Source organism: Thrips palmi, unplaced genomic scaffold (assembly GCF_012932325.1).
Source record: "Thrips palmi isolate BJ-2018 unplaced genomic scaffold, TpBJ-2018v1 HiC_scaffold_6, whole genome shotgun sequence".
NCBI classification, from domain to species: domain Eukaryota; kingdom Metazoa; phylum Arthropoda; class Insecta; order Thysanoptera; family Thripidae; genus Thrips; species Thrips palmi.
This window is the reverse complement of record NW_023144633.1, coordinates 5,368,372-5,395,893: the sequence shown is the minus strand read 5'-3', so window position 1 is coordinate 5,395,893 and position 27,522 is coordinate 5,368,372. Positions and strand designations below refer to the sequence as shown.

The following is a 27,522-nucleotide window of genomic DNA, read 5'->3' as shown; positions in this document are numbered from 1 at the left end:
CTGATGGCCTACGGCATGGCCTGCGGTCCCCCTTCCCTCGGCAAGCAACGATAAAATCGGACTCGCATCATTTCTTCGGACGGCTCGGCCCGCTTCGCCGAAACCTTGGCCCACAAATGAAAAAATCGTTATTCCTTTGCGACGATACTGACCCGCCCCTGATTGGCTTGAGGGAGTGGCTAGGAGGAATGAAGTGACTGCACCAGTTGGGGTTTTCATTTTTTACAAAACAGTTTAATGGCTGGCGGGTGTGGTAGAACATGAAAAGAAAATCGGCAATGATGTCTAACTTAGCAAGGGTGGCCTCGGCCACAGAAGGCAAATGAATAGAATTTTTGAAGTGAAATATCGGTTGAAGCTACAGGTCTACAAGTTTTCATGAAAATATTTATATATCACATTAACACTTCGTCCATGGTGCTAAGCGAGCACATAAAATATCTCTTGTATGTCTTTTTATTTAATACTCTAAGCCATATCTATCAATAAATAAAAATAAATACAGCAACAACTCACTAAACTGTAGCCATCATACAAATCAAAACTTATGTTAACAAAATACTGCTGGCACATTTAAGACCTTACACATTTAAACCTTAATATTGTTCGGACTGGCTGCACAACATACAAGCATCATAAATTATTTACAATATTGTACAACTCCCATGAAAATTGTGAGATCCAACAAAACTCTTGGCTGGATCTTTCCCATTGGAACAAGACAAAATTAAATGTACATGGCAAAAATTTACGCCCAGCCAACAACAAAACATCACAATGAAGCTTAGTGCAACAACATGGACCTCTTCTTACATGATCATTTAAGTACTAACAAAATATAACAACGACTTAAATTTATTTTGAATTTAAGGCCACACTATAAGTAAAACACAAATTTTGAATTCAAAGGTAACAAGATATGTTTGTAGAGAAATTAACTATCAGTGCGAGCAGACTCTAAACCACACCAGTTAAAATTCCTCCGAAAAATTACGTGCAAATTTCCCTAAATTTTGATATTTTTTTAAACAAAAGGGCAAGGTGTCGTTCATCTTGAAAGCCGAATGGCGTCCGCTTCAGACGTCTAGGAAGGCCCGGGTGTCGAACCCGCGCCTTTTTGGAATGGTCACTCTCGGCAGGGCTGCCCGAGGGCTGCCCGTCGTGGCGTGGTGCCGCTCAGGCTAGGAGGAGGGCCAGGAAGGGCACCAGCACGGCCCACGACCACCGCAAGGACGCGGCGCTGCTGGGGGTGTCATCGGTCCAGGGCCCGGCGGGGAACCTGCAAACCACAACAGAGGTAAGTAATTTCAAGAAAAAAGGTTTAAAACAAATTGTTTTTAACAGTGTGGGCGCTTACTTGATCTTGATGGTGCCGCAGGCCACGCGGTCGCCGGCGTGGCCGGTGGTCAGCGAGTCGGGGTAGCCGCCCTTGCCCAGGTCGTCCTCGTGGGAGTGCACCACCACGGACCGGTCCAGGATGCCGTGCGAGCCCATCAGCGAGATGATGCGGTCCTCCATGCGGATGTCGGCGAAGCCGTTCTCGTCGGCCACGATGTTGCCCAGGTCGCCGGCGTGCCTCTCGGTGTCGTCGGGGCCGCCGTGCTTCTTCTGCAACAGGCAAAACCCAAGTCAGATAACTTCATTAAAAACAAACATTTGAGCCGGTATTTGAACCCGCGACTCACGTTCTCAGGGTTGAAGTGGCCGCCGGCCGCGGCGCAGCCCGTGCTCACGTCTCCCTTCTCGTGGATGTGGAAGCCGTGCTTGCCGGGCGCCAGGCCCGAGACGTTGCCGAAGATGACGACGGGGCCGTCGCCGACCTGGACGAAGGTGATGCTGCCCTTGACGGCGCCAGTCAGGTCCACCATGGCTCCCCGTCTCTGCGAATCCGAAACGAGCACCGCGTCAAGCCTCCGCTCCAGCGTACCGCGTGCATGCAACACCGAGTCCGGGCCAGCCAAACCGTTTTGCTTCCACTATCCGCGTGGATGTGCTCAGTGGGCCAGAAGACCGGCGCAGGCGGCCAAAACTTTAGACGCGTTTTGAACTCCGGAGTCGCTAAAAAGGACTCGAATCAAACGTGTGATCCACCAATGGGTTCCTCGTTCGAAGAGCAATCCATTGGTGGGGTCACACATTCGGTTCGAGTCCCATTTAGCGACTTTGGAGCTCAAAAGCCGTCCGGTATTTTAACCGCCTCGACCGGTCTTCTGACCCGCCGTGTGGTGCTGCCTGAAAACACTAGGGCCATGCTGCATGCTTCTGTGGGGATTAAGTTAAGCAGGTTAGTTTCAAACAGCGACGAAACCATGCAGAAAGACGAACCAGGATGCAAAGCAGGAACACAGGCATGCAAGGCTTGACCCTCGACCTATCGTGACTTGGATGACCCCGCCCACGCCGTGATGGCTATCCCAGGCGTCGCTCGGGTTGCCTACCCCCACCGGCCTGAGCCACGGATGAGATGATGGAGCAGCCTACTGCCTGGAGGCCTGGGGCCGGACACGTGCAGACAACATGCGCAGTCATGGACATGAACCGCAGGGACCTCCTGACCCGCATGACGTGGCCCGATACTTTCATGGCGGCCATGTGACTTCACCGAATCGCGTACTTTAGGGGGCATTTTCCTCAATAAACAGCAAAAGTTAGAGCATCGCGCATTTCTTTTTTCCCCCTTTCCGCGTTGCTGGTACAATAACTTTGTGCAGTTTACCAGTGGCCCGCCCCTAAACGACGCGGTTCGGCGAGCAAACGCGCCGGCTACTCACCACGGTGCCGTCCGGGTACTGCTTGAAAGCGAACTCCGTCGTCTCCTGGACAATTATATACAGTCAGTGCGGGGAAGAGGCGTGGCTGGCCCAAAACAAATCTAACTGCGAATAGCGCGGTCGGCCACCTAGTCGCGTGCGCATAGTGCGTGGCATCTCGGAGGAGGGGTGCGAAAGCCAAAAAGTCGCCAAGTGGTAAATTTGGTCAGGCGTTGTGTGGATTAGAACTGAACAAATTCGATGCCATAGTTTTATGCGTTTGACAGGACGAAGGAATCCTGGACGGCACACAGAAGCAGTGCAGGAAAAAAAACAACAAATAAGGAGAGAGTAAAACACACATGGGCGCGGTTACTTTGTTACTGAGGACAGTCATAAGGCGAAGGGCGCGGAACACAAAAAACAACCTAGAGATGCAAATTTTCCGGAAACTTTCAAAGGGTCGGAAAAAAACCGGAAAAGTTGGAAAAAAAACAGAAAATTTGGAAAAAAAGGAAAAATAGGAAAAATTAGTTTTTAAGCACTATAAACATGAAACCTACCACTTTTGTGCTTTTTTACAACTTTACCTATACTGACAACCCGAGATTAACAACAGCAAGCTCAAAAAACGCACGAGAAGGAGTCATAACAGGGTATAAGTAGTTTGAGTGCACTGAGAATCGTGTTCACAGTAGGGTTAAAGGTATGCTTTTAGCCTACTTTCAGGCGAAATGCCCGACTTTTTGCCTACTTTTCAGGCTGAATCTTTCCAATTTTTCCGAGGCCAGGGAAAAAAAAACGGAAAAAAACACTGTTTTTTTCCAATGTTTCCGGAAACTTTCCGGGCATTTTCATCCCTAAAACAACCTAAGCGTGTCTAGGACGGGCCGCTTCGTTACAGACAAAAACAAAACAATATTCGCCTGACCGGCTGGGCGCCGACGGCAGGCTGGCAGGCTAGGGTGCACTCTACAACTAAGGCTAAAGTAGACCTGCAAAGTAGGTCAGCGGGGCCATTCATTTCCTCGGCGAGGGTGTGGCTCTGGTCCGCAACGCACCCTACCTTTCGTTAAAAGTTTGAATCGTTTTTACTTTACAGGTTGGAAAAAGACAAAAAGCGGAAGCAAGCGCACCTCGTCGGCGGCGGCGGCGGAGGCGGCGAGACCCAGGACCACGGCGAGGACGCACAGGGCGGCGGGTAATCTGGCCGGCAGCATCTGGAACAACAACAAAAACATCATGAAAACGGAAGGGACTTGCCAATGGCAGCAGCGGGCTGTGCACAGTGGGTCAGCGGCCAAGACGCGTTTTGAGCTCCAGAGTCGCTAAACAGGCCTCGAACCGAACGTGTGACCCCACCAATGGATTCCTCGTTCGGAGAGCAATCCATTGGTGGGGTCACACGAACGGTCCGAGTCTGGAGCGACTCTGGAGCTCAAAACGCGTCTAGAGTTTTGGCCGCCTCGTCCGGCCTTCTGGCCCACTGTGCGGTGCCTTGTCACAGTTTCCTCATCCGCAGCAGCCCGCCGTCAGTGTCAGTGTCAGGGGCGGCCTAGCGGAACGACTCGGGGGGACCACACCCCGCCGTCTGCAGTGCAGCGTCCGCTAGGCAAAGTGGAGGAGCGATGCAGCCAAGGCCAAGGATGGCCCGCTGACTCACTCACACACGCTGACACACTGCCCACTTTGCTTGCGCGCCAGATTGAGCGGCGTAGCAGGTGTCCGAAACAGTCGGAGACAAAGTGCACGCACTCACGCGTGCCGCGCGGTGCCGCGTCATTCCCCGCACCGTACAGTCCGTACAGTGGCCCACCTGGCCGTTCCCACTCACTCGCGAGTTTGTTTGCCCGTCCAGAGGCAGCGCTTCGATTTGGCACCGCCATTCCCACCACTCGCCGCCGGGGAAGGTGAAAGTAAAGTGGTCCAAATTGAGAGACCATTGCGCGCTGCGTTCATTTCCTAGTGTTTTTTTTTTTCGATTTTTCTGTTGTTTTCTTTCGGCGGGATTAGCAATGAAACGGGAAGTGGACCGTAGAGGTCGAGACGACGAGGGCCTCGGCCAGGGCCAGGGCCTCGGCCGGGGCAGCCGGGGCCGCACGGCACTCGAAACGAGGCGCTTGCGTGTGTCCCCGGCATCGCGCCGAGGCGCACAGTGGGCCAGAAGACCGGTGGAGGCGGCCAAAACTCTAGACGCGTTTTGAGCTCCAGAGTCGGTAAGCAGGCCTCGAACCGAACGCGTGATCCCACCAATGGATTCCTCGTTCGGAGAGCAATCCATTGGTGGGGTCACACGTTCGATTCGAGTCCCATTTAGTGACTCTGGAGATCAAAACGCATCTAGAGTTTTGGCCGCCTCCACCGGTCTTCTGGCCCACTGTGCGGCGCCGAAGGCGAAGGGTCCGGCCCGGCCTGCCTTGCCGCCTGCAGAGGGCCGAGGAAGGGTTCGGATGATTGGTATTGGGTCCCAAAGGGCAGCCAGGTTCACTCCGTCTGATCGCAGGGCGGCCCGGTGACGTCATTGCTGCAATTAGCAGTGCGGGCACCACGTCGGTGCGGCCGGCCGGCCGTTTTCGCCGCCAACGCGCCAACCCTCATCGACGTTCTTCGACGCTCTTTCTCAGAACCCCTCCCCATTTGGGGCTGGCCGGCGTGGCGGCCGAAACGCCACAACAAAACAGCCAACGCGGGGCGCGGCCCGGCGTCGCGCAGTCTGTGGACTCCACCTGCCGCGGCACCATGGCGATGGCGGCACCGCGCCGCCGCGGCCGAAGAGGAAAGGCCGTGCTCTAGTTCGGGCGGCCGCCGCCAGTGGGCGCGTCGCGTCGCGGCGCCGGCCGGCTTGACCACCGCGTCGACGCGGGGTATCGCCGCGGGCACTCCCTCCGCGCGCGGGGTAGCGACCACAGCGACGCAGGCCCCCTCCCCCCGAAGATGTTTGGCTACCCGGCTCGCGTCCCGTTTGCCCGAGCAATCACTCAGGTTCAAACAAGGGCCGCTGCCGCCGCGCCCCGCCGCGCCCCGCCGCGCGGATGCAGCACCTGCAGCACGCCCCGCTTGACGTGCTCGCGGCCCGGCCCGACCGCTCTGTCTCTCTCGCACTCGCGGGGGACCGGCGGGACGCCCCGCGAGTGCGAGAGAGACAGACAGCAGCACTGTTACAAGCCAAGCCCCGCCCTGCGCCTTGTCGGAAGCGGCGGTCAGTGCAGCGCTGCATGCACGGCATGCACGGCAAGGAGGGACTTCCCACTGTAAATCAACGAGCGGCCGGTTTACGAGGCTGGAAAAAAGACCCGTCGCAAAACCGCGCCCTGGGAAAAACGTTCCCCCCCCGTCGTTGGGAAAGGGCGGGAAAACAACGGGTGTTTGAACCGGGAACCTGGGCGTGGCGGCGCGGCGCGCAAGGTCAGGGACGAAGGGCCCGAAGGGCAGGCGAGGCAGCGAATTCCAATTCCAGTGCAGGCCCTGGAATGCGCCGCGTCGCGCTGCGTCGCGCCACTACGACCTACGACGGCGCGTCGACGGCGTGCCTCTACGCGAGCCGCGAGCAGCGCGCCGCCCCACTCCAGTCATTCATTCACGCACAAATGCACCGGTGCAGCGCGTCGCGGGGCGTCGCGGGGCGTCGCGGGGCGTGGCGGGGGAGGGGGAGGGGTGACCCGGAGACCTCTCTAGAGGCGCGTTCGGATTAGAAACACCCACCGCCTCGCAGAGTCATTTCGTCGCGCTGTCTCTCGTCCATCGCGCTCGCGGGGCGTGCTGCCGCGCAGGGGTGCGAGAGAGACAGCGCGACGAAATGACTCTGCTGCTGCTGCACGACGACGTCCACGGCCGCGTCACTCTCCTCAAACTCCGTGACACTGTGTGACACTGTGTGACACTGTGTGACACTGTGTGACACTGTGTGACACTGTGTGACACTGTGTGACACTGTGTGACACTGTGTGACACTGTGTGACACTGTGTGACACTGTGTGACACTGTGTGACACTGTGTGACACGATGCGATGTGGGTCACTGGGGAGCGACGGCAGCGCCGCATCGGCCCAACGAGCTTCATTAGGCTAAGCAAGCGCACTTCACGGCCGGGGGGGGGGGGGGGGGGCTAGCCCCGCATCGCACGCATTCCGCCACGCACATGCGTTTCAGCAGATGAAGTGAAAACTAGCAGAGCCGGCGGAGAGACTTGAGCCAGGCGACAGCGTGGCGACAGCGGCGGTGGCGGGCAAAGACGATAGACTCCCACGAGATGACCAGATCGAAACCAAACAGTAGCTCCTCCACTGTTGGTGTATTTTTAAGCGTGAAACATAGACGGTGTGCGGCCAGGTATGTGGCCCGGCCGGCGGGCTGGCGCTGCTGGCGATGGTGATGTAAGGCACGGAGCAGGGGAGGGGCGCGCCGCCGCGCCGCTCAGCCAGAAACAAGTGCCAACAAGTGCCAATCAAACGACTGGCAGGGAATTCCGAGCCCCCCGAGGCGTATCGCTTGTCCGATGCCTCCATGCAGGCCGGCCACAGTGTAGCACCACCGCACAGTGGGCCAGAAGACCGGTGGAGGCGGACAAACTCTAGACGAGTTTTGAGCTCCAGAGTCGCTAAATGGGACTCAACCGAGCATGTGACCCCACCAATGGATTGCTCTCCGAAAGAGGAGTCCATTGGTGGGGTCACACGTTCGGTTCGAGTTCTCTTCAGCGACTCTGGAGCTCAAAACTCGTCGAGACTTTTGGCCGCCTCCACCGGTCTTCTGGCCCACTGTGCACCGGGGGCCAGACTCATCTTGACGGGTCGGGCGAGGCGAGGAGACGCACTGACACGTACAGGTATCTCACCGCGACTCGAATGGACCGGCCGCCGCGGACAGACTACATATAATGACCCGGGCGGCGTTGTTTTGAGAGCGCCCCCTCCCCTCCCCCACCTCCTCCTCGTCCGTGCCAAAGCGCCAAAGCTTCACGTGGAGTGGCGGTGATGTCACGACGCCGGGCGCCGATTCGACGCGCCGACGGGTTTGGGTCCCCCGGGGAAAAAGTCTCAACAAGTCAAAAGGGGCCGCCGAGAGCGAAGCGCCGCCCACCTTTGTGGGGGAAGTCCATCGGCAGCAGGCCAGCAGGCAGCTTGACTGGCAAAGCGGACGCCGAGCGGAGCCGCGTCGCGCGGCGCACACGCCTGATAGGAGTCGGGTTGGGTTGGGACACGTTTCGAGGTCTAGCACTCCCTGACATGCTCTTGTGGCCACAAAAAAAATGCTCTTCGCCAGCAAAAATCCTCTCGACCTTCATAAATGCTCTTGGCATGGAGGAATGCTCTTGAGGTTTGCGGTTTGTGCTTTGAGGTACGATGAGCACGACGCGGGCATTTCGAAAAACGAGAGCGGTGCGAGGCGAGGGTCGAGGCCGGAGGGAGTGGCGAGAGGCGAGGCTGGGCGGCCATAGGCAGGCTGTCTCTCTCGCCGGCCGGCCGGCCTGGGCGGGCCGTGCAGTCTAGACGCTCCAATGCTCCGTAATGATCGATTATCGGAAACGGAAACGACAGTCAAACGTTCGGGAGAATAATGAAGGGACGTGTCCCGTCCGCCGGCCGGGCTGGCCGGGCCCACACTGAGAGTCTCTCTCGCACATGCACGGCGCGCACCGCGAGTGCGAGAGAGAGAGAGAGAGAGAGAGAGAGAGAGAGAGAGAGAGAGAGAGAGAGAGAGAGAGAGAGAGAGAGAGAGAGAGAGAGAGAGGGCGACGACTCTCGGAATCGGTCTGCGGCCGCGGCCGCCACGGCCGGCCCGGGCCATGACGCATTCCAATGACCCCAGATCCGGAGCACCAGCCGGGCCAGCCGCAGCTATCATTTGGCCCCACCAATTTGAAACACATTTTTACTTTATCTTTTTGGCGCCAGGCTCGGCCAGGCTGGGCGGGGTAATTTTCCATACCACGGCCCGGCGACATGTCGCAGTCAGTCACCGCACGATTGTTGTTTGGTAAAGACATGCATTCACCCACCGCCTTGACTTAATACAAACATCCAATGCGTTGGTGACTGCGACTTGCGTAAGCGCAAAACGCCTCCGCACGCACACGCACACAGGCAGACACTCTGAGCTCATCCTCTGCGCCAAAAGTGCAAAGCGCGTCGTCCGTCCCTCTCCGCCTCACTCCCGCACATGCATGCCGTCGCTCTCTCTCTCTCTTTGCGCGCTTATGCAAGGCTGCTCGTCGGCGACGTCCAGAAGACCGAGTCCTCCGTCTGGAGGCATCTTCCCCGTCTCTGTCGCTCTCACGTGGCGTCCCGTAGGGGTGCGAGAGAGAGAGAGAGACAGCGAGAGGAGACGACTGTCCGCGGCTGGTCAGTCTGGAGGCACAGAGGGGCCCTTTGCGAGTGGCGTCGCGGGGGTGGGGGGCGTCGCGGGCGTCGCGGGGCGTCGCGGGGCGTCGCGGGGCGTCGCGGGGCGTCGCGGGGCGTCGCGGGGCGTGGGCTAGGTCGAGGCAGCATCCTCTATCTGGACGGCCATCTCCGTGCCGCGGAGCGTGGCAAGGCGAGCCACATGTGCGGGGGAAGTCCACATCAGCAGAAAGCGAAAAAAAACGAACATCATCATCGTCGAGCCCCCCAAAAAAATCCAGGAGGAAAACTGGATACCGTAGAGGAATCGAACCAGCGACCTCCACCGTATGAGCTCGTCTTTGTCAACGCTCACCACTCGGCTCGACGACACAGGTGACCTAACTCTGATCGCGGCCATGGCAAAGGATCACGAAGGAGCTCTTATTCCTCGGATCGAATGCGGGAATGCAAGTTAATCCTCGTGTGTGTGTGTGGGGGGGGGGGGCTAGTGTGAGTGTGCGTGCGTGTGTGTTGATGATGAGGTCCTTGAAGGAGAAGGAGAGTAAACCAGCTCAGCCGAGTTCCGTTTCCGGTCAGTACTGCCTTTGCCGCGACCTTGGTTAAGGCCACTGGACGTCCCCCCATCCACGCCGCACACACACACACACTCACTCTTTCGCTCTCTTTCGCACACACACACACGGGGCTCTAGCGGCGTGTTCTAGCCCCGCCACTCGGACGCCTATCGCGTCGGACGCATCCCAGTGAAGTGACAACCTCTCGACGGCTTGTTGCAGGTCACAGGTAGAGTGGCCATTTATCGCGAAACGCGTTTGCAAATGGCCAGCCAGGCAGCCAGCCCCACGTCATGCCCTTGTTGTTGTCCTTGTTGTTGTTGTCCTTGTCGCATGCAGGGCGGGTGGCGTGCCTTCCGGGGGCACGACGGCTCGGCCGGCCGGCCGGGGTGCGGGGAAATAAATGGGGCCGCCGGGCGTACTCGAACCCAAGGCCGCGCGCAGACTGATTCCGCGAGAGTCGCTCTGTCTCTCTCGCACCCCAAACGGGACGCCCCATGAGTGCGAGAGAGACAGCGCGAGGAAAACGACTCTCAGTGTGCCCTACTGCCGCCTGCAGTGTGCACCTCTGCGATGTCGCATGTCTTGATAAGCCGAGCGCCGCGCCCAGCCCAGCCCGAACCAGCCCGAAGCAGCCCGGCGGCACCGCGAAGACCGCGAAGGAGGACAGAGTTCCACCGCGGGTGGGCCAACAACACGGCCTCGAGGGGACTCAAATTAAAGGCGCGCCGCACTGCGTCACCGAGGCACTTGCACTTGCACGCGCCCCTCACGTGATGCAACATTTAATTCGCTAACGACTTCGCTGAAACCTCGCAATCGGTGACATTTCACATTTTGTGTGGAGTGACCGACCGCCAGGGTAATCTGATAGAGACTGAGGAGCAGGCGCCGAGAGGGGGCGACGCACTGACACACTGCACTGACGGGCTGCAGACTCATTCCGAAAGTCGTTTTCGTCTCTCTGTCTCTCTCGCTCTCACGGTGCGAGAGAGACAGAGCGACGACTCTCGGAATCGGCCTGCTGATAGGCTGCCGGTGAGTGGAGAGGGCACTTCGCCAATTAAACGCCGCGAGTGCTCATCCATCGGTGTCGCACTCCACACTCCACGCGGAGGGCCGGGCAGGCCGGGCACGTGACACACTGTCGGAAAACAACACCGAACAGTAGTTCCCCGGCCCCCGTTACCCGCGGCGCTGGTGTCGCTCTGTGCTTGGCCAGCCGCGCATTAAGGACCTTCGTCGCCGTCTCTCTCGCACTCATAGAGCCCCGTCAGGGTGGGACTTAAACCGAGCTTGTGACTCCACCAATGAATTGATCTCCAAACGTGGAATCCATTGGTGGGGTCACACGTTCGGTTCGAGTCCCATTTAGCGACTCTGGAGCTCAAAACGCGTCTAGAGTTTTGGCCGCCTCCACCGGTCTTCTGGCCCACGCTGCCCGCGAGGACGGCGGGGCGGCGGGGCGGCGGGGCGGCGGGGCGCGGCCAGTCATTCAACCTGGCCGGGCCGGCGATGTCGGTGCCAGTGGCCGCGGCGCCGCGGCCAGCCCAGGCACTCACAAATTCACGTACCCACGCCTCGGGTGCCCCCCCTCTCCCATTAGGCACTACTTGTAGGGGAGGACGCGACTAGTCGCACGGACAGACACACACCTGCCGTCTGCTGCAGTTGCGGACCATCAACGCGGATAATATTAGCATATTAATAAAAACAGGGAGTCGGCGCTTACAGTGCGCTGCATCGCTCTGTGCATTGTGCCGCGGCGCAGTTAGTAACTTCCGGACGGTCGTTCGTCACGTCAGACAGACAGACAGACAGACAGACAGACAGACCGACAGACAGACAGACAGACAGGCAGACAGGCAGACAGACAGACAGACAGACAGACAGGCAGACAGACAGACAGGCGGCTCGTAACGCGACACTGTGGACCCCCATTCCCTTGACGAACACGTCGAACTTGACCGTGGTGCGCGCGTCCGGCCGTCCGCTCGTTATATGACAGGCAGACGGACCGACGGGCCCGCGCGCCTCCGGCCGGGTGTCCCTCCGGCCTCCGGACTCCTGCCCTGCCCACGCGCAGGCCGCCCACTTCCGGCAGGCAGGCCTTCTTCTAGGACAGGAGCGCCCCGTTCGCGGACGGTATTCGCAGGGGGGCTTAGCTTGGCGACTGCGAATAAGCGCGTGGGTCCCCGCGCTGGCGCTGTTTCCCGCGGGAAGCGCCTCGTCAAAGGCTTCCGCGGCGTGGCGGGGCGGGGCGGGGCGGGGCGGGGCGGGGCGGGGCGCGCGGGACGTCGCCGAATAGAAGCGGCTTCGGTACGGCTGGGTAGCTGCTAGCCATGCTTCATATTTCTCCCGGTGACCTGTCCCGCCAGCACGGCCAGCACTAGTAATAGAAGGGAGGGGCGAACTGCATCGGAGCAGGGGGATTATGACGGGAGAGGGGGGAGGCGCGTTTGATGCACGAGCCTCGGGATGGTACAGAAGTACCTCGGCCTCTACGCCGCCACTTGGCCGCCACGCCCCGCCCGCGACGCCGTCGAACGCAGTCGAACGCGGTGCTCTTTGGAATGGCCCGATCACGGCCCTTGGTTCCTTGGTGCGGTGCTGCGGCGCCCGGCCGCCCTGGCCGTCTCGTCTCGTCTGTGCGAGCACGAGCAGCCCATTCGTATGCCGGGCCGGGCAGACGCGCATGCGCAGTACGCACAGTGGGCCAGAAGACCGGTGGAGGCGGTCAAAATCCCGGACGCGTTTGGAGCTCCAGAGTCGCTAAGTAAAACTCGAACCGAACGTGTGACCCCACCAATGGATTGCTCGCCGAAGGAGAAATCCACTGGTGGGGTCACACGTTCGGTTCGAGTCCTGTTTAGCGACTCTGGAGCTCAAAACGCGTCTAGAGTTTTGGCCGCCTGCGCCGGTCTTCTGGCCCACATTGGTGGGCTCGACATTTTCGTTTCGTTTCTATTTTCGGTGCGGTTCCAATAAGACCGAGGACGCAGTGTCCTGACACACGCGTGCGATAAGGTCGGTGGCGCGGTGACAGGTATACGTCCGTCCAATCACATTTCTCGGGCCGAGTGGGGTAAAGGGAGAGGGCTTTCCCGCTTTCCCGGCCGGCTGGCGCAGGCTGGCGTGATAGGCAACCCACCGGGGGAGGGGAAGTGCCACATAAGGCCGATGCCGAAACGTTCCAGCGTCGCTCTGTCTCCCTCACACCCCTACGGGCCGCTCCACGAGTGCGAGAGAGACGGGGGAGTACCGTCCGGGCCAGCGGGAGGCCCGCGGGTGGGCATCTAATCGGTAGGCCGGACACAGAACCAGTCCCCCCTCCCTTCCCCTCTCCTAGCGTCCCATCCCTAAGCGCACCCACGCGCGCGCCGCTCACAGGCCCCACAGCACACTGAGAGTCCTTTTCGTCGCTCTGTCTCTCTCGCACTCATGGGGCGTCCCGTAAAGGTGCGAGAGAGACAGAGCGACGAAAACGCCCCTCAGCCTGCGGGCCTCATAGGTACGCACGCCGCGACGCCGCATTACGTGGGGGAACAATCGGGCCAGGACCAACGCCCTGCCCGGCCCTGCCCGGCCCGCCACACTCTGCATGTTAAACTCGACTCTCCTTTTCGTTTTTGTTTTGCTTTTCAGCAAACAAACGCGGTCAGTGGAGACTATTGTCGCGTGAAAATGTTCGTTACCTACTGTACTTAAAAAAGTTAAGTGAAATAAGGTAACTTACTATTTTTAGGTACAGTATTTTTATTTTTTAAAAAAACGCGGTGGTGGTAACGTGTTGGCCGCAGTGTGCATGCCAGCGCGGTTGGCAAGGCTGCGGCTGGCGGGGCTGGCGGGGCTGGCGGGGCTGGCAGGGCTGGCAGCAGACCCTTGTAAGGAAAGGGCCGGTCGAGTGGCGTCCCAGCGTCCCAATCAATTAGATTAATGCCTTCGGGCTGCGCTGCAGTCGCTCCAGTCGCCTCAGCGGTACTCCATCGCACTCCCGCAAAGCTTTGCCCAAGGAAAGGGTTTAAAATTAACGGTGAGTAAATCACAAAATGGAACGACGGGGGGGACGGGGATCGAACCTTGGGGCCCAGGGCCTGGGCGCCTCATCAACGCTCCAGGTCAGAGGAGGCGGCCTAAATCCCTTACGCGTTTCGAGCTCCAGAGTCGCTAAATGGGACTCAAACCTTACGTGTGACCCCACCAATGGCCTGCTTTTGGAACGAGGAATCTATTGGTGGGGTCCCACGTTCGGTTCGGGTCCTGTTCAGCGTCTCTGCAGCACAAAACGCGTCGTCTTCTGGCCCACTGTGCACCACTTTGCAGCAAAAAATTGTGTTTCTACGCTTTTGAAATCGGACCCCTCCCCAACCCCACTGCTTGAATAATCGCCGAAACGACATCGGGGAAGCCACCCCCACGGCCGGGCAGACGGAGACGAGAGAAGGGGGGTATCGCCGGCCGGTGTAAACACTGCGCGACCACTTCACAGCAACTGATAGATGGCCCCACGGCGCTACTCCTCGTCACTTCAGACACGCTCCATCAATCATCGTGTTCACACCGCGAGTGCATTTTGGCGTCGTCGCCCTCGGTCTGTGTGTCTGTGTGTCTGTCTGTCTGTCTGAATGTGTGGTGGGGAGTGGAGGGGTGTCAGTGAGTTGTTGGGACCAGTTGGAACTATTCTGTCTCTGAGCAGTCCCCCGGTGACAATGACCAATCATTACCCGGTCCAAATAAAACAACAACAACAGCAACAACAACAATTCCACTGACAAGCGCAGCAGTTGTGTTGTTATTCAAGCAGAACAATGCCGTCACAAGGCAGGCGACAAAATCCGGAGCAATCGACAGTGATGCGAGGCTATTGTCACGAGGACACGCTCATCGGCCCCTCGGGTCCGGCGAACAGACAGACAGACAGACAGACAGACAGACAGACAGACAGACAGACAGACAGACAGACAGACGCATGCAGCGCTTGGTTCCTCGAGTTATGCAACCTGCATCCCAACGCGAGACCTCAATTGTTCCAACCGTTTGCAGATTTATTTTTATCCCGAATGGCGCCTCGGTCGGTGCCGCTCGCCGCGCCTCTGCTGCGCGCTCGGAAGCGAAGAAAAATGAAAATAAATGAAAATAAAATGTCATTGGCGAGCCCGATAAGCATCGCCAAACGAGTTTCCAGCGAAAACAAGATTGACGCGGCGGGTTTGCTCGCTGGGGAAACGTCACGCCAGTCCACGCTCTCGCGGCTCTCGCTCGGTGCATAGCGCACCGCGTGCTACACTGCACAGTGGGCCAGAAGACCGGCGGAGGCGGCCAAAACTCTAGACGCGTTTTGAGCTCCAGAGTCGCTAAAATGGGACTCGAACCAAACGTGTGACCCCCCGAATGTATTCCTCGTTCGGAGAGCAATCCATTGGTGGGGTCACTCACTTGGTTTGAGTCCTGCTTAGCGACTCTGGAGCTCAAAACTCGTCTAGGATTTTGGCCGCCTCCACCGGTCTTCTGGCCCACTGCGCGCTGCAACACGGCGACGGGATCAAAGAGGGCGTTGCGCACGCCACGCCACGCCGCGAGTGTCTCCTCCCACCAACAAACGACACAATCAAGAACGCCCTGGGAAGGCGGGCCGCGAAAATTCTCAACGTCGCGTCGCCTCTGCTCGAGACGCTAGAGATGTTGTGGAGATGCGGCGGTGACGTATGCAGGCCGCTTGGGGACGCGACTAGAGTCAATGTGACGAGTTGTGACCTCGCCTCGCCGCGTCGCGCCGCTGCAGAAGCCGTGTCTAGCCGCGGGAAGACTAGACACCCGCCCAGGGCCCGTCCGGAAATAACGTGACAGAATGCTGCCGGTGCTGCAACCCGTCCCACAGTGGGTCAGAAGACCGGTGGAGGCGAGGCAGCCAAAACCCCGGACGCGTTTCGAGCTCCACAGTCGTTAAATGGGACTCGAACGGAACGTGTGACCCCATCAATGGATTGCTCTCCGAACGAGGAATCCATTGGTGGGGTCACACGTTCGGTCCGAGTCCTATTTCGCGACTCTGGAGCTCAAAACGCGTCGAGGCAGCTGGAATGCCACGGCCACGGCCCCCTGGGGACCCGTTGGCCGGGCCAGTCGGGGGTTTAAAGGCGGGCCCCTCTTCCGGGAGGCCTGGCTTTGTCACCGCCGGCGACACTAGATCAATGCCTGCAGCCCTGCGACGCCAGGCCAGGCGACCCCGCCCCGCTCCGCCCACAGCAACAGCGCTGCTCCGACCTTGATTAATTCGCTGGCCCCTTTCAGAAAGGGTCGGGCCGATGCATCGCCGCATCGCCCGCCGGACACGAATAGCCCCGTCGGCGTCCGCGAGGCGAGGGCCGTCATCGGCGTCCTCATGGAATACACGGAATACACGGACTACACGGACTACACGGCGGCGCATTATCGAATGTCCCTCTAAATTTACCCGCCATTATTCCGCTCTTGTTCGCGTGCCCCGGTAGCGCCCCGGTCCTCTCCTCGTCGCCCAGAATACCCCGCGGGTGGTCCTCCCTCACTGCATCCAGCGTCCCGCGCGGCCCCGGGCCCGGGTTCGATCCCCGGCAAGTTCCGCATTTTTCTTCTTCTTTCTTCCCGCCGCGTGAGGCCGCCAGGAAGCGGACGTGGACGGCCTCCGCCGCGACGTGCACCTGCAGCGAGACTAGCGGCGCCGCCCCCGAGACGCTCACATTCTTTCATGCGGCAATGATTTAGAGCGGCCGTGTTAAGCCCGCCTAATGGCCTCTGGTGGATCTAGTGGATCCTAGTGGAGCGGCGACCCGAGCGGCGAAATATCTTTGATTTGTAGAAGACGCCGCGGCAGGGGGAGGCGTGCCAGAGCCGCCGTCTCTCTCGCACCCACACGGCACGCCCCATGAGTGCGACAGAGAGAGCGCGAGCGACTCACGGAAGCAGCCTGCAGACGGGGCGAGCGGAATTCATCGTCATTTAAGCGGTCCGGGCGGAGCAGGGATTACAAACGAGACAGATTTTTGTTTTTTGTTTTATCGGCCTCCTTTTTGGAGCGGCGGGCCGGCGGTGGCCCCCCGCGCGCGCAAGGGGAGGCGCGGCGGGAATCTAATTCTAGCAGGGTGGGCCCGGGTGGGCCGGGTAGGGCCGGGTGGGCCGGGGTGGGCCTCGCGCCGCAGTTTCCGCCGCTGTGGCTGCATTCCAGTCGCAGGCCAACAAGGACGGACAGACAGACAGACAGACAGACAGACAGACAGACAGACTGACAGACAGACAGACAGACAGACGACAGACAGACAGACGACGACTGACGACAGACTGACATGACGACGACAGACGACTGCACGACAGACAGACAGACAGACAGACAGACAGACAGACAGACAGACAGACAGACAGACCGACAGACCGACAGACTGACAGACAGACAGACAGACAGACAGACAGACAGACAGGCAGACGGACAGACACTCCCGCGCGAAGAAAGACGCGTCCGCGAAAGCGCCTGCGAACCTCGGGATAGGCCGGCCAGCTCGACAGGCGTGCGCGGCGGGCAGGCCTACCTCACACCTCACAGGCGGTCCAGCCGGCCGGCCGCGGCGCGCTCTCCCGTTCTTCACCATCGCGTTCTTCAATCAAGCGCGTTGTTTTATTTTTTAGCGGGCAGCAACGGAATAATGCCGGTGTGACGTCATCTGGAATACTTTCTCCGCGCCGTTCGGCCACGCCCGGTCCCAGCAGGGGGATTCCAGAGAGCCGTGAGGTTCTGTCTCAGTCGCACGCCCGGGGCGCGGAGCGGTGCGGAGCGGTGCGCAGCGGCGAGCAAAGTCCAGACGCCTGGCGGGCAGACTGAGGTTGGCAGCAACCCCTTCGACACTGGTAAATGGCTTGGAATTTTCACCTACTGACGAGGCAATGCTTGTGGGCGCGGTGGACAGCGCGGCGCCCACGACATCTAGGCCGGGCCGCTCGCCGGGCGGACACACGAAGAAAGCGAGGGAGGAGGAGGCGGTGGTTAAACTCCTCCGCGCTTTTTATCCAAGTCTGCATCGCGGTAAACCTGCTCTCGCAATACCCGATCCGCCGGCCGGCCCGCGAGCGAAAGCAGGCCGAGCCCGGCCGAGCGCACTTGTCCCAATGGCAGGGGGAGAGAAAAACGCTCGCAAAACTTGATCGGAGCGCGAGGGACTCGGGAGAGACACTGTAGCGGTGTCCCTGTAGTCATTTTTTTTTTCGTTTGCCAAACGAACTTTGACATCTTCCAAACTGCCAGGGCCAGGGTCACAGATCGTCCCGATGAAAACAGATTCGGTTTCATTATTTTTTTTCTGGCTTTTCTTGTCCTGCCGGTTCTGCTGTGTTTCTCGCGTCGTCGGCAGAGTTACAGCACTTTCCTTCTCCCTCTCTCTCGCTCTCTCGGCACCAATTGAGCCGTTTTACATGGGGCCAATTTGGTGCTGCTCAAGGCCGGGATCCAGATCGCACAGCCAATCAAAACACCACAAAGGACCTCCCCAGCGGCGGCGTCGCGTGGCGGAGTGGCGCGGCAGGGCAAACAGGGCGAAGGCGTCGCGACCGTCGCGCCGATGCGCCCTGTGGGCACGGCCCGGCCCGGCTCGGCTCGGCCCGGCTCGGCTCGGCTCGGTCCGGCTCGGCTCGGCTCGGCCCGGCTCGGCTCGGCTCGGCTCGGCTCGGCTCGGCTCGGCTCGGCTCGGCTCGGCTCGGCTCGGCTCGGCTCGGCTCGGCTCGGCTCGGCTCGGCCCGACTCGGCTCGGCTCGGCCCGGCTCGGCTCGGCTCGGCTCGGCTCGTCACGACACCACGCAACACTTTCGCTTGACAGAATCGCGCGGCGTACTGGCGCACTGCGAACCTTGCCCGCCCACGCCGCGCTGGAGGGCGGCATGCCTGCCCGAGAGTCGACTTCATCGCTCCGCCTCTCTTGCACCAATAAGAACGTCCCATCGAGTGCGAGACAAGGACTCTCGGAATCAGTCTGCTGGCTTTCCTGGCCAAGCACGAGATGTCCGTCATCCTGGGGAAGGTACACTGTCGGAAAGAATGACATTCACCTGGACAGCGTAATCAAACTGCTGCGCAAGCTGCGGCTAGAACAGTGCTCTGGTCGCTCTGTCTCTCCCGCACTCGCGGCGGCGGCGCGGTTCGTGAGCGTGCGAGAGAGACCGACGGCCGAGGTGGCTGAACTGGGCTGGCCGCGCTGGCCGAGTGAGTGGCAGTGGGACAATGTGCCAAAAAGTGAGGCTGCCTCTACACTATCAGAAAGAGGCGGCTTGGCCGGACCGCTCATGGCCGGCGGCACGCGAGGCTCGCGCGGTCACCCACATAGACTCTCTGTCTCGCTCGCACCCCTCCGAGACACGCCGTGAGTGCGAGAGGGACAGAGCCACGCCAACGTCGTGAGGCTGTCGGGGCTTTCTTCCTGTGCTGCGCGTGGCGGACCACGTGTGCGGACTGCGTCGCTCTGTCTCTCTCGCACTCGCAGCGCGGACGAAACGCTCCTCGAACTGCGGTAGGCAGCCCGGTGCGTGTCGTTGCCTACTTCCGGACTGGGTTGCTCGCCAGAGCCTACGGTCAGCGCGTGGCCGAGCGCGTAGGGGTATCGATCCCCAACCCCGAGGTCTCGCGTTCGATACCCCGCGCCTCTAGAGCGCCATTTACTTCTTTCCGAGCTGCACTGCGACTCCACGTGTCGCCGGGACGAACGGCTGGTTGCTGCATGCAATATGATAATGAGCCTAGCCGGCCTGGCGTCGCCTAGTAACACACGGCCATCCTGGCACACTCGCGGCAGGGCCGAGGCAGGGCCCGTGCCGAAGCGACGCGGTGACCCAACTGCGCGGCCGGTCAGTCGGGTGCCGTCGGGTCACGGGGGTGGCTGGTCGGAATCACTTCGCCACGTGGCTTAGGGGCCGACCCTCCGGAGCACCCCGCCCCCCTCTCCCGCTGGGCTCTGCTGGGATCTCCATCAACACTGCACGGCCGCCTGCGCGCCGTTTTCGCCTAATGGGGCGTGCGTCGTACACTGTGGGATGATGTCAGTCAAGAGCGCGCCAATCGCTTCATTAGGCTTTTGTTTCGGCCGATTTCGGCTGCTGTCTTTTTCTTTTCTCCTTTTTCGGGCTGGGCGGGGCGGGGCGCACAGTGGGACAGAAGACCGGTGGAGGCGGCCAAAACTCCAGACGCGTTTTGAGCTCCAGAGTCGCTAAACGGAACGTGTGACTCCAGCAATGGCTTCCTCGTTCAGGGAGCAATCCATTGGTGGGGTCACACGTTCGGTTCGAGTCCCATTTAGCGACTCTGGAGCTCAAAACGCGTCTGGAGTTTGGCCGCCCCACCGGTCTTCTGGCCCACTGTGCGGGGCGGGGCGGGCCCTCCCATTATCGTCGTTGTTATTCCACAGGTAGGCGAATTCAAATTCCCCGGCCGTGGGCGCGGCGCCACCGAAACCGCTGCGGATCACAGGGCGGCCGTCGTCGTCGACCGCAGGCTGCCTCGTGCCTCGGGGGAGGGGAGGGGGAGGGGGAGGCAATATCGGCTGCAGGAAGGAGCGAGACGCCCTGTGTATTGGCACGCACGGCAAGGGCGTAAACAGATTCCTCCCCCGGGCCGAGGGCCGCCGAGGGCCGCCCGGGCGGACCAAAGTGGAGGCCAAGAATTGGGCCACTGTCCGCCACTAACGAGCACTGCGGGCTGATTGCGGACAGTCTCTGTCTCTCTCGCACCCCTGCGGCCCCTGCGGGACGCCCCACGAGTGCGGGAGAGACAGAGTGGGTGTGTAAACACGCGGCCGGTATCGAGTGGTCTCGTCAAAAAGATTGCTCTCGTTGATGAGCGCCGAATGCACTTTGTTGATGTTGTTGTTGTTGCTGGCCGGGTACGCCTGGAGGCACGCCGACCACACTATCAGGATCGTGACCCAGTTGCGGGCGAGCGTGTTGCCTACCCATTAAGGCGCAGTGCCGGCAGTGCCCCTTGCCTCATTCGGCTCGCATTTCGATTTGACCGCTCAGCAGGCAGCCCATGCCGAACACAGTGCCATCGCCTTGCCGTCTCTCACACTCGTGGAGCATTCCGTGGGAAGGTGAGAGAGACACCAGACTGCAGCCTGGCCCAGCCCCAGCCTCCTGGTGCTCCCATGCCGTGTCCGCGGTCATTTTCGCCCCCGGTGCGTCCCTCTGCTCCGTCTCTGTCGCACTCGCGGGGCGTCCCGGGAGGGTGCGAGAGAGACGTGGCGCCGCTTTGAAAGTCGCTGAGCTGGGCCGGTCGGTTCCGGTCGTTATTCAGATGAATGGGTCGCGGGCCGCGGCGCGGGAGATTCAAAGTGTCGCCATGGCAACGCGTGGCGACCGCGGCGGCGCGGGGGCGGGAACGAGCCCGTGGTGACAGGAGTGACGCACGCCCGTGCGCGCGGGGTCGCTCTGTCTCGTCGCACCCCTGCGGGCCGCCCCATGGGTGCGAGAGAGACAGAGCAAGGGACACGCCGCGTCAAAGCGGTTAGGTCTTTCTTTTCCCGCCCATTCGCGCCTCGAGTGCCTGTCTGTCACACGCGCCTCGCGTTGGTTCGCACTCGCGCCGCGAGCCGCGACACTGTAGCGGCGCTGCGAGCGCTGGCGGCGCGCGCCAGTGTGAGAACACGAAACACGCACAACAGGTGAACGACCCTGTGGTCACATACCCTGGCTCGTAGTCGAGGCGGCGGCCCGCCCATCCCGGCCCACAGTGAGCCAGAAGCCGGTGGAGGCGGCCAAAACTCTAGACGCGTTTTGAGCTCCAGAGTCGTTAAATGGGACTCGAACCGAACGTGTGACCCCACCAATGGATAGCTCTCCGAACGAGGAATCCATTGGTGGGGTCACACGTTCGGTTCGAGTCCTATTTAGCGACTCTGGAGCTCAAAACGCGTCTAGAGTTTTGGCCGCCTCCACCGGTTTCTGGCCCACTGTGCGGCCCTAGCTCGCCTTTTTGGCACAGATCGTCACCGTGGCGTGGCGCGGCGGCGCGGCGTGACGAGGTCTATTTTCGTGGTTCAAGGCTCCCGGGCCGCCCTTCGGGCCAGCCTTCGGCCCTCCGGCCCGGCCGTCCACGGCCCTGCGTCCTAGGCCCTAGGTGCATGCGCCGACACGTGGCCCGAATAAACGCCACTTTACGAGTTTCGAAAGCCGCAGTGCCGCAGCACGGCCGCAGCCTCGCCGAGCCAGACGCCGCAGGATCCACAGTCCGGCCAGGCCATCCCGACAGAGACTATTTATCGAAATCCGCCGGCCGACTGGCCGACTGCGATTGGATTGGGAGTGGTCACCGAGAGCTGGCTAAGAACCGGTCGGCCTGGGGGTGGCGGTAGTGGAGGGGGAGGGGGGCCTTACGAGGTGCCTTATGTAACCTGCATGATGCGTCCGACCGGTGCAAGACAACAGGCTGGCCGGCTCGGCTTCGGCTTTCGGCACACTCGTAAACAGCGAACGAGCCATTTCAAAACACACACACTTCATCGCGTGTTTAGGAACGCGGCGAGAAACTTTGCAAGGATGATCCTCCCCTCGCCCTTCGCGCCCTCGCGCCTTTGCACTCGGTTTTCGCGAAGACGCGAACGCAGACTCTCTGAGTGCAGTCAAAGGAGGTAACTGACATTTGTCACGGGCAGATGGACCGTTGGGTGACGTGCTGGCAGTGCTGTCGCCTCATTTCGAAGGGTCGTTGTGTCGCTGTCTCTCTCGCACCCCTGACGGAACCCAAGACACGCCCCTCGAGTGCGAAAAGGACAGAGCGACTGCTCTGGTCAAGCTAGAGGTGTCAAGGTGACGCGGGCCGGCGTGGCACGGCACGGCAGCGACCGTAAATTTAGCCGCGGCACTCCACAGATTCACAACCTCAATTCCACAAATACACGGCGCCGCAAATATACCGCAGCAGCCTCTGTGAAGGAGGGGGCATTATCACCTCGACAACTTGCCACTGCACTGCGAGCGGCTGCAGTGCGAAGCCATGCGAAGCGCGAGCGCGCCGTCAGTCACCTGTCACCAACACAAGCACCGGCAAGCACGCGGGGAAGTCCGCCGCCGGAACACGCGCTGTCGGCGCGGTCCTTCTGTCGGGACGCCACACTCGTCACACTCTGGCCACGCCGGCCAGGATGTCACACTGGCATGTCACACGCCGCGGCCCCGGCCCGGTTTCGAACCCGAGCCGCCGGCGCCGCAGGCCGCTGCTGTAGGCCCCCGGCTGCGGCAGCCACGTGACCGAGTGCGGTTCTTCCAGCCCGACGAATCGACGCGCTGCTGCACCTACCGTGAGGTTAGGTGCGTTCCGGTGTCGTGGGGCGGAGACGCGGAGACGGTCGTCGCGGTGCTCACTCACTCACTCGACTCGAGCTCGCTAGGCTCTGGCTAGGGCTGCGTTCGGTTCGTTCCGCTGGTCCGCGCGCGACAGACTCAGTCACTACACTGGCTGCTTGGCTGGCGCTGGCGCTGCGGCTGGTACGGCCGCTGGGACCTCGGAGAGGGGAGGGGAGGGGGCGGGGCCCACGCCGCTCACGGTCTTCACCTTCATGGCGTTGGAGTCGGAGGGCGAGGGGCGCGGAGGTGGGCCACACTTCCAGGCCGCTCCAGGCATCCAGGCTGGATGGAGTCCAACTCCCGCAGGACCCGCAGGGCGTCCAATCGTTGCGTAACCCGAGCAACAAAGTTTCCGATTCCAAAGTGAATCCGTGGCAGCTTTGACAAAATGCACGTTCGGCGGACGCGCCTGCGAGTGCCCACACTTCCTGGCAGGCGCCAATCCATGGCATTTCCGCACTGCAGGCTGCAGGGGGCCTCGGGCAGCCTCGGGCAAGGCGAGCCGGCCTGTCGTCGCTCGGTCTCTCTTGCACTTGTCCGGGGCGCCGCGTGAGTGCGAGAGAAACAGAGCGACGGAACGCACCGGGCCGGCACACGCCGCGAGGGGTCGCACCGGACGCAACGCACCGGAAAGGAAAGGACCTGCTGGCCTGCTGCTGGAGGCGGGCAAGGCGGGCTGGATCCGTTTCAATGTCACTCAATCCTCTGGAGCACGCCGCCTCCAGCCTTCGCGGATCAGGTGCAGTGGGCAGATTCCGAACACTCGTCGTGTCCATCTGTCTCCGTCGCACGCATGGCGTGCCCGAGACACGAGTGAGAGAGACGGAGCGACGAAAACGCGACTGCCAACCTACAGGACGGACCCAAGCCTGTGTTAGGGGTTGCCTATTAGCAGGCGTTTTGCCAATGATGATTTTTTTTTCATTTCGGGGAGGGAAGCATTGCCCCTAATAAAATCGCAACCGCCACTGTACTCTGCGTCCGCTTTTTCTCTGAACGCTTGAGTCTGCTTGGGTACAGACGCGCAAAGTCCGTGGACTTCCCCGCCCGCTGAGCTGCGCCCCCTTCATAAAAAAAACTGCCATGAAGAAAGCCGCCGACTTGCGCAGCGCTTCCGAATGCAAAGGTCCAACGCGGGACTTGCGAGACGACATTTTTGGCCCAAGTGCCACCGCGAAAAAGAATAAACGAAAATGAGGCACGTACCGCTGAATGTCAGGAGGGGGTGGGCGAGTGCCGGCGTGTCTGGGTCGCAACAAAATGTCAACATTCCGCCGAGCCAGAGCGCCAGAGCCAGCAGAGTGAGGACAGGAGGCGCTTCCCTCGGGGCGCTGCGGCTGCAGTCTCCCACTGGGGTTCCCACCCTTCCCTCCCCGGCGAAATGAGGAGGGGGAAGCTACCCAGGACGATCCACAGTGGGCCAGAAGACCGGTGGAGGCGGCCAAAACTCTAGACGCGTTTTGAGCTCCAGAGACGAATTAAAGAGTTACTGAACTAGAACAGTCAATGCTCCTGAAGAAAGTTTGATTCTGTTTTTATACAGACATTGGTAGTTTGTATTAATAATGTACTTAAGTCCAAGTGTCAGCTGGTAGGATGGTGGGAAATAACTCAGGCGGAGTCCAAGGCAAGAGTGAGAAAGATTTAATCCGGAGCAGGTGTTTTTATAGACTTTGTTTTACAATGCAGAAAACTGTTCGATACAATTGATTCTAGAGAGCAGAGATAAGTGACCGGAAGTAGATTACACTATTCGTACTACTACAACAAATAAAGGCAGCTTATAGTGCCTAATCATACATTTAATATTACAAATAGGTATACTAATAGGTAACTAGGTATAATTCTATTCTTCAGAAGATAATACTGATGCGGTGAAGAAAACAGTCCAATATTACACGTCAGACCATAGGTTTAACAGTTCAGACAAGAACAAACAGAACAAGAGAAAACAACTAAGAAATCAAGTGGATTAAATCCTAGATGATTGATTATGTCTTGATTACAAAACAACTATTATGGCAAGAGATGTAATCAAGGGGAAATCACTGTGAATTTTGGTGTGCAAATCCAATGAATTTCAGTTGAATTTTGATAAATTTCAGTCAACTTTCAATGAATTTCAGTCAAATTTCAATGAATTTTATTGAATGTTACATGTTTGATGAATTTTGGTGTACAAATTTGGCTGAAGTTATTTCCCCTTGGATGTAACTGGAGAACAAGACTCAAGCAAGTTAAAACAAACACCTGAGTTTTTTTGTATAAGGAATAACACTTTCAGATTTTGTATGGATAGAGAACAAGCAGCCCATATTTCCAAGACGATTTAAGGCATTGCCTCTGCACTTGAGGTGAGGAACAGTTTCCTTCACGACCTTCATAAGGTGAGGCAGATTCTTACCACCATGATATACGTCTGTCACATGCACTTCTTCTAGTGTTCCACGAAGAGCATGGAGGAATCTTGACAGCGCACAAGTGGTATGAAGACTTTCATTAAAGGGACCAATACCTATAGATCGTCCAGAGCGCGAACTTCCAGTCCTGAAAATGTGGACTCGTTTGCAAGAGGGAAGCCTTTCTGCCAGCATGGGAAGGAATGTTTGCAAAATCAGTCTACGATGTTCGGGCACATTGTATGGACAGAATTGATCACAGAAACAAAGGGACACATCAAGGATATGAGACAGTCCCTCCACATTAGGCAACATACCCTTGATTTTTTCGTAATCATACCAAGGCGCTACAATGAAGTCAATAAAAATCTGCTGTTTGAAGGTTTCCAAGGCATGTAGGCAACTCATAGGAAATCCAACTATGGCCTGAAGTTTACCACAGTCTTTCAAAAGATTTTGAACTTCCGGGAAGATCCAGATGCCCGGGGTAAGATGAAGCTCTTCCAAAAAAGGTGTCTTACTTCTCAGAAATGGTATAATTAATTTGTGGACAAGTACCTCAAAATTTTTAAAAGCTCTTTTAGGGGCTTTTAAATTCATAGCTATTGCTTCAAGCTTCAACTCTTGGTTCTCCAGCTCCCCAAAATACCACTTTGGATTTACAGCCCCTTGATGACGGGCTATGTACGAAAGTGTCCCAGTGAATCTTATGATCCTCAAATTCCTCATTTCAGAAATGAGTTTAAGCATAAAACCAGGTCGAGGTTTGACACCATCCTTAAAGGTGCCACCTTCCCCGTATGATAGACGCTCATCTGAAATAGTTATAATGAGCTCCTCAAGAGTGTCCTTAAAGCGCTCCAAAAACTCTACTATGACCCTTGGGTGGGCAAGACAGAAACAATAAAAGTGTTTGACACTTACTGGTCCATTACTCAGAAGGCTTAAAAGTGGTTCACTTTCCTCAGACGGCATAGAATGTACATCAAGCATTTGAAAATACTTAATAGCCTTAAAGGCTCGCAGGAAACGAGCATAACTGTCTCGATCAGGCTTATAATCATAGTATATATTTTTGTTGGGCCACAAACTTTTGTGTTTGGACAATTCACACCAATGCTTGCAAACAGGAGCAATGTTAATAAGAGTATTGTCACTAAGTTTACTAAATATTGTCAATAAAATTTCATTAGGCAGCATGAGAATTGGGCATTCTGAACTATTTTGCTCCATCACATCAACTTCGTCACTTTCCTCAGTTATTTCTGCACCTCTCTCTTCAGGGAATACTTCCAGATTTTCTAAGCTTGCTTCGGTTCTTCTTATCATTCTTTGATCCAACGAAGAGCATCCAGCTGATCCGCTTGATTCTGAATGGGAAACCTGTACAACAGAAATTAGGGACCACTGAACATCATTAAAGCATTCGCACACTTGAGCATACATTAATAGGGTGAAGTGGCCTACTTGAACTTCAGCGACTGAAATCATCCCCTTGGAGGAGACAACAGGCTTCATCATCACTGAAAGACATGTCTTTTCAGGATTGGGCTTCGATTGGTTTCCCCTGGAGGCCTCACCACAGGTGTGTAGGCCCGACCCGGCTTTGTTTTCACCGGCAACCGGCAGCTGCACTTCACTTTCACCTGAGGCCTCCAGTTCTGACCTTTCTCTAGATGCCTCTAACATTGGCACATGCAAATATAGTCAATATTGACAACTGACATTTTACTGCGGCTGCGAGCGGAGCGCTGCTCTGCCGCGCGGCAAAGACCCGAACCTCCGCAGTTACAGCCGCGACTCACAGATGGCGCTGGGCTACGGTCCTGGAGGCGTCTCCTGTTTCCCGCGGGAGTTTTTCAAACGCCAGAAAGTACTCGCCAATGCTCGCGCGGTGCCGAGGTGCCGAGGCCGAGGGCAGCAGCAGGTACTGGGACTGGGGTGGTGTTATTGAAGTGAGCGATGGGGATGGGGGCACTCGAGGGTCCCCGTGAAGGCCGTGGAAGTAACCAGCGGAGGCAAGGGCTGACACCGTAACTGCCATGTTTTAAAAAAATTAAAAGAAAAAAAAAGAGTTGTGTTAAAGGACAAAAACAAATAAACCGAGAAATAAAAAGTAAAAAAAAAATAT

At 58.5% G+C, this 27,522-nt stretch overlaps 2 protein-coding genes across 6 annotated transcripts; both read right to left on the bottom strand.

The window, feature by feature from the left end:
• Positions 1-206: 206 nt before the first annotated feature.
• On the bottom strand, positions 207-23,113 carry LOC117651797 (superoxide dismutase [Cu-Zn]-like). 5 transcript variants are annotated; one of them, XM_034396146.1, is made up of 6 exons: positions 22,946-23,113; positions 3,887-3,970; positions 2,772-2,816; positions 1,686-1,880; positions 1,358-1,608; positions 207-1,279 (listed from the first exon to the last, which is right to left on the bottom strand). In XM_034396146.1, the coding sequence occupies exons 2-6, from the start codon at positions 3,968-3,970 to the stop codon at positions 1,177-1,179; spliced, it is 678 nt and encodes a 225-aa protein (XP_034252037.1). In that variant the 5' UTR covers positions 22,946-23,113; the 3' UTR covers positions 207-1,176. The 5 variants fall into 5 exon arrangements, with proteins under 5 accessions (XP_034252037.1, XP_034252040.1, XP_034252039.1 ...); XM_034396149.1 differs by lacking the exon at positions 22,946-23,113 and adding an exon at positions 7,574-7,594; XM_034396148.1 differs by lacking the exon at positions 22,946-23,113 and adding an exon at positions 7,532-7,550.
• Positions 23,114-24,613: 1,500 nt separating this feature from the next.
• Positions 24,614-27,507, bottom strand: LOC117651712. Its single transcript, XM_034395986.1, has 2 exons — positions 26,859-27,507; positions 24,614-26,774 (listed from the first exon to the last, which is right to left on the bottom strand). The coding sequence occupies exons 1-2, from the start codon at positions 27,078-27,080 to the stop codon at positions 25,230-25,232; spliced, it is 1,767 nt and encodes a 588-aa protein (XP_034251877.1). The 5' UTR covers positions 27,081-27,507; the 3' UTR covers positions 24,614-25,229.
• Positions 27,508-27,522: the final 15 nt, after the last annotated feature.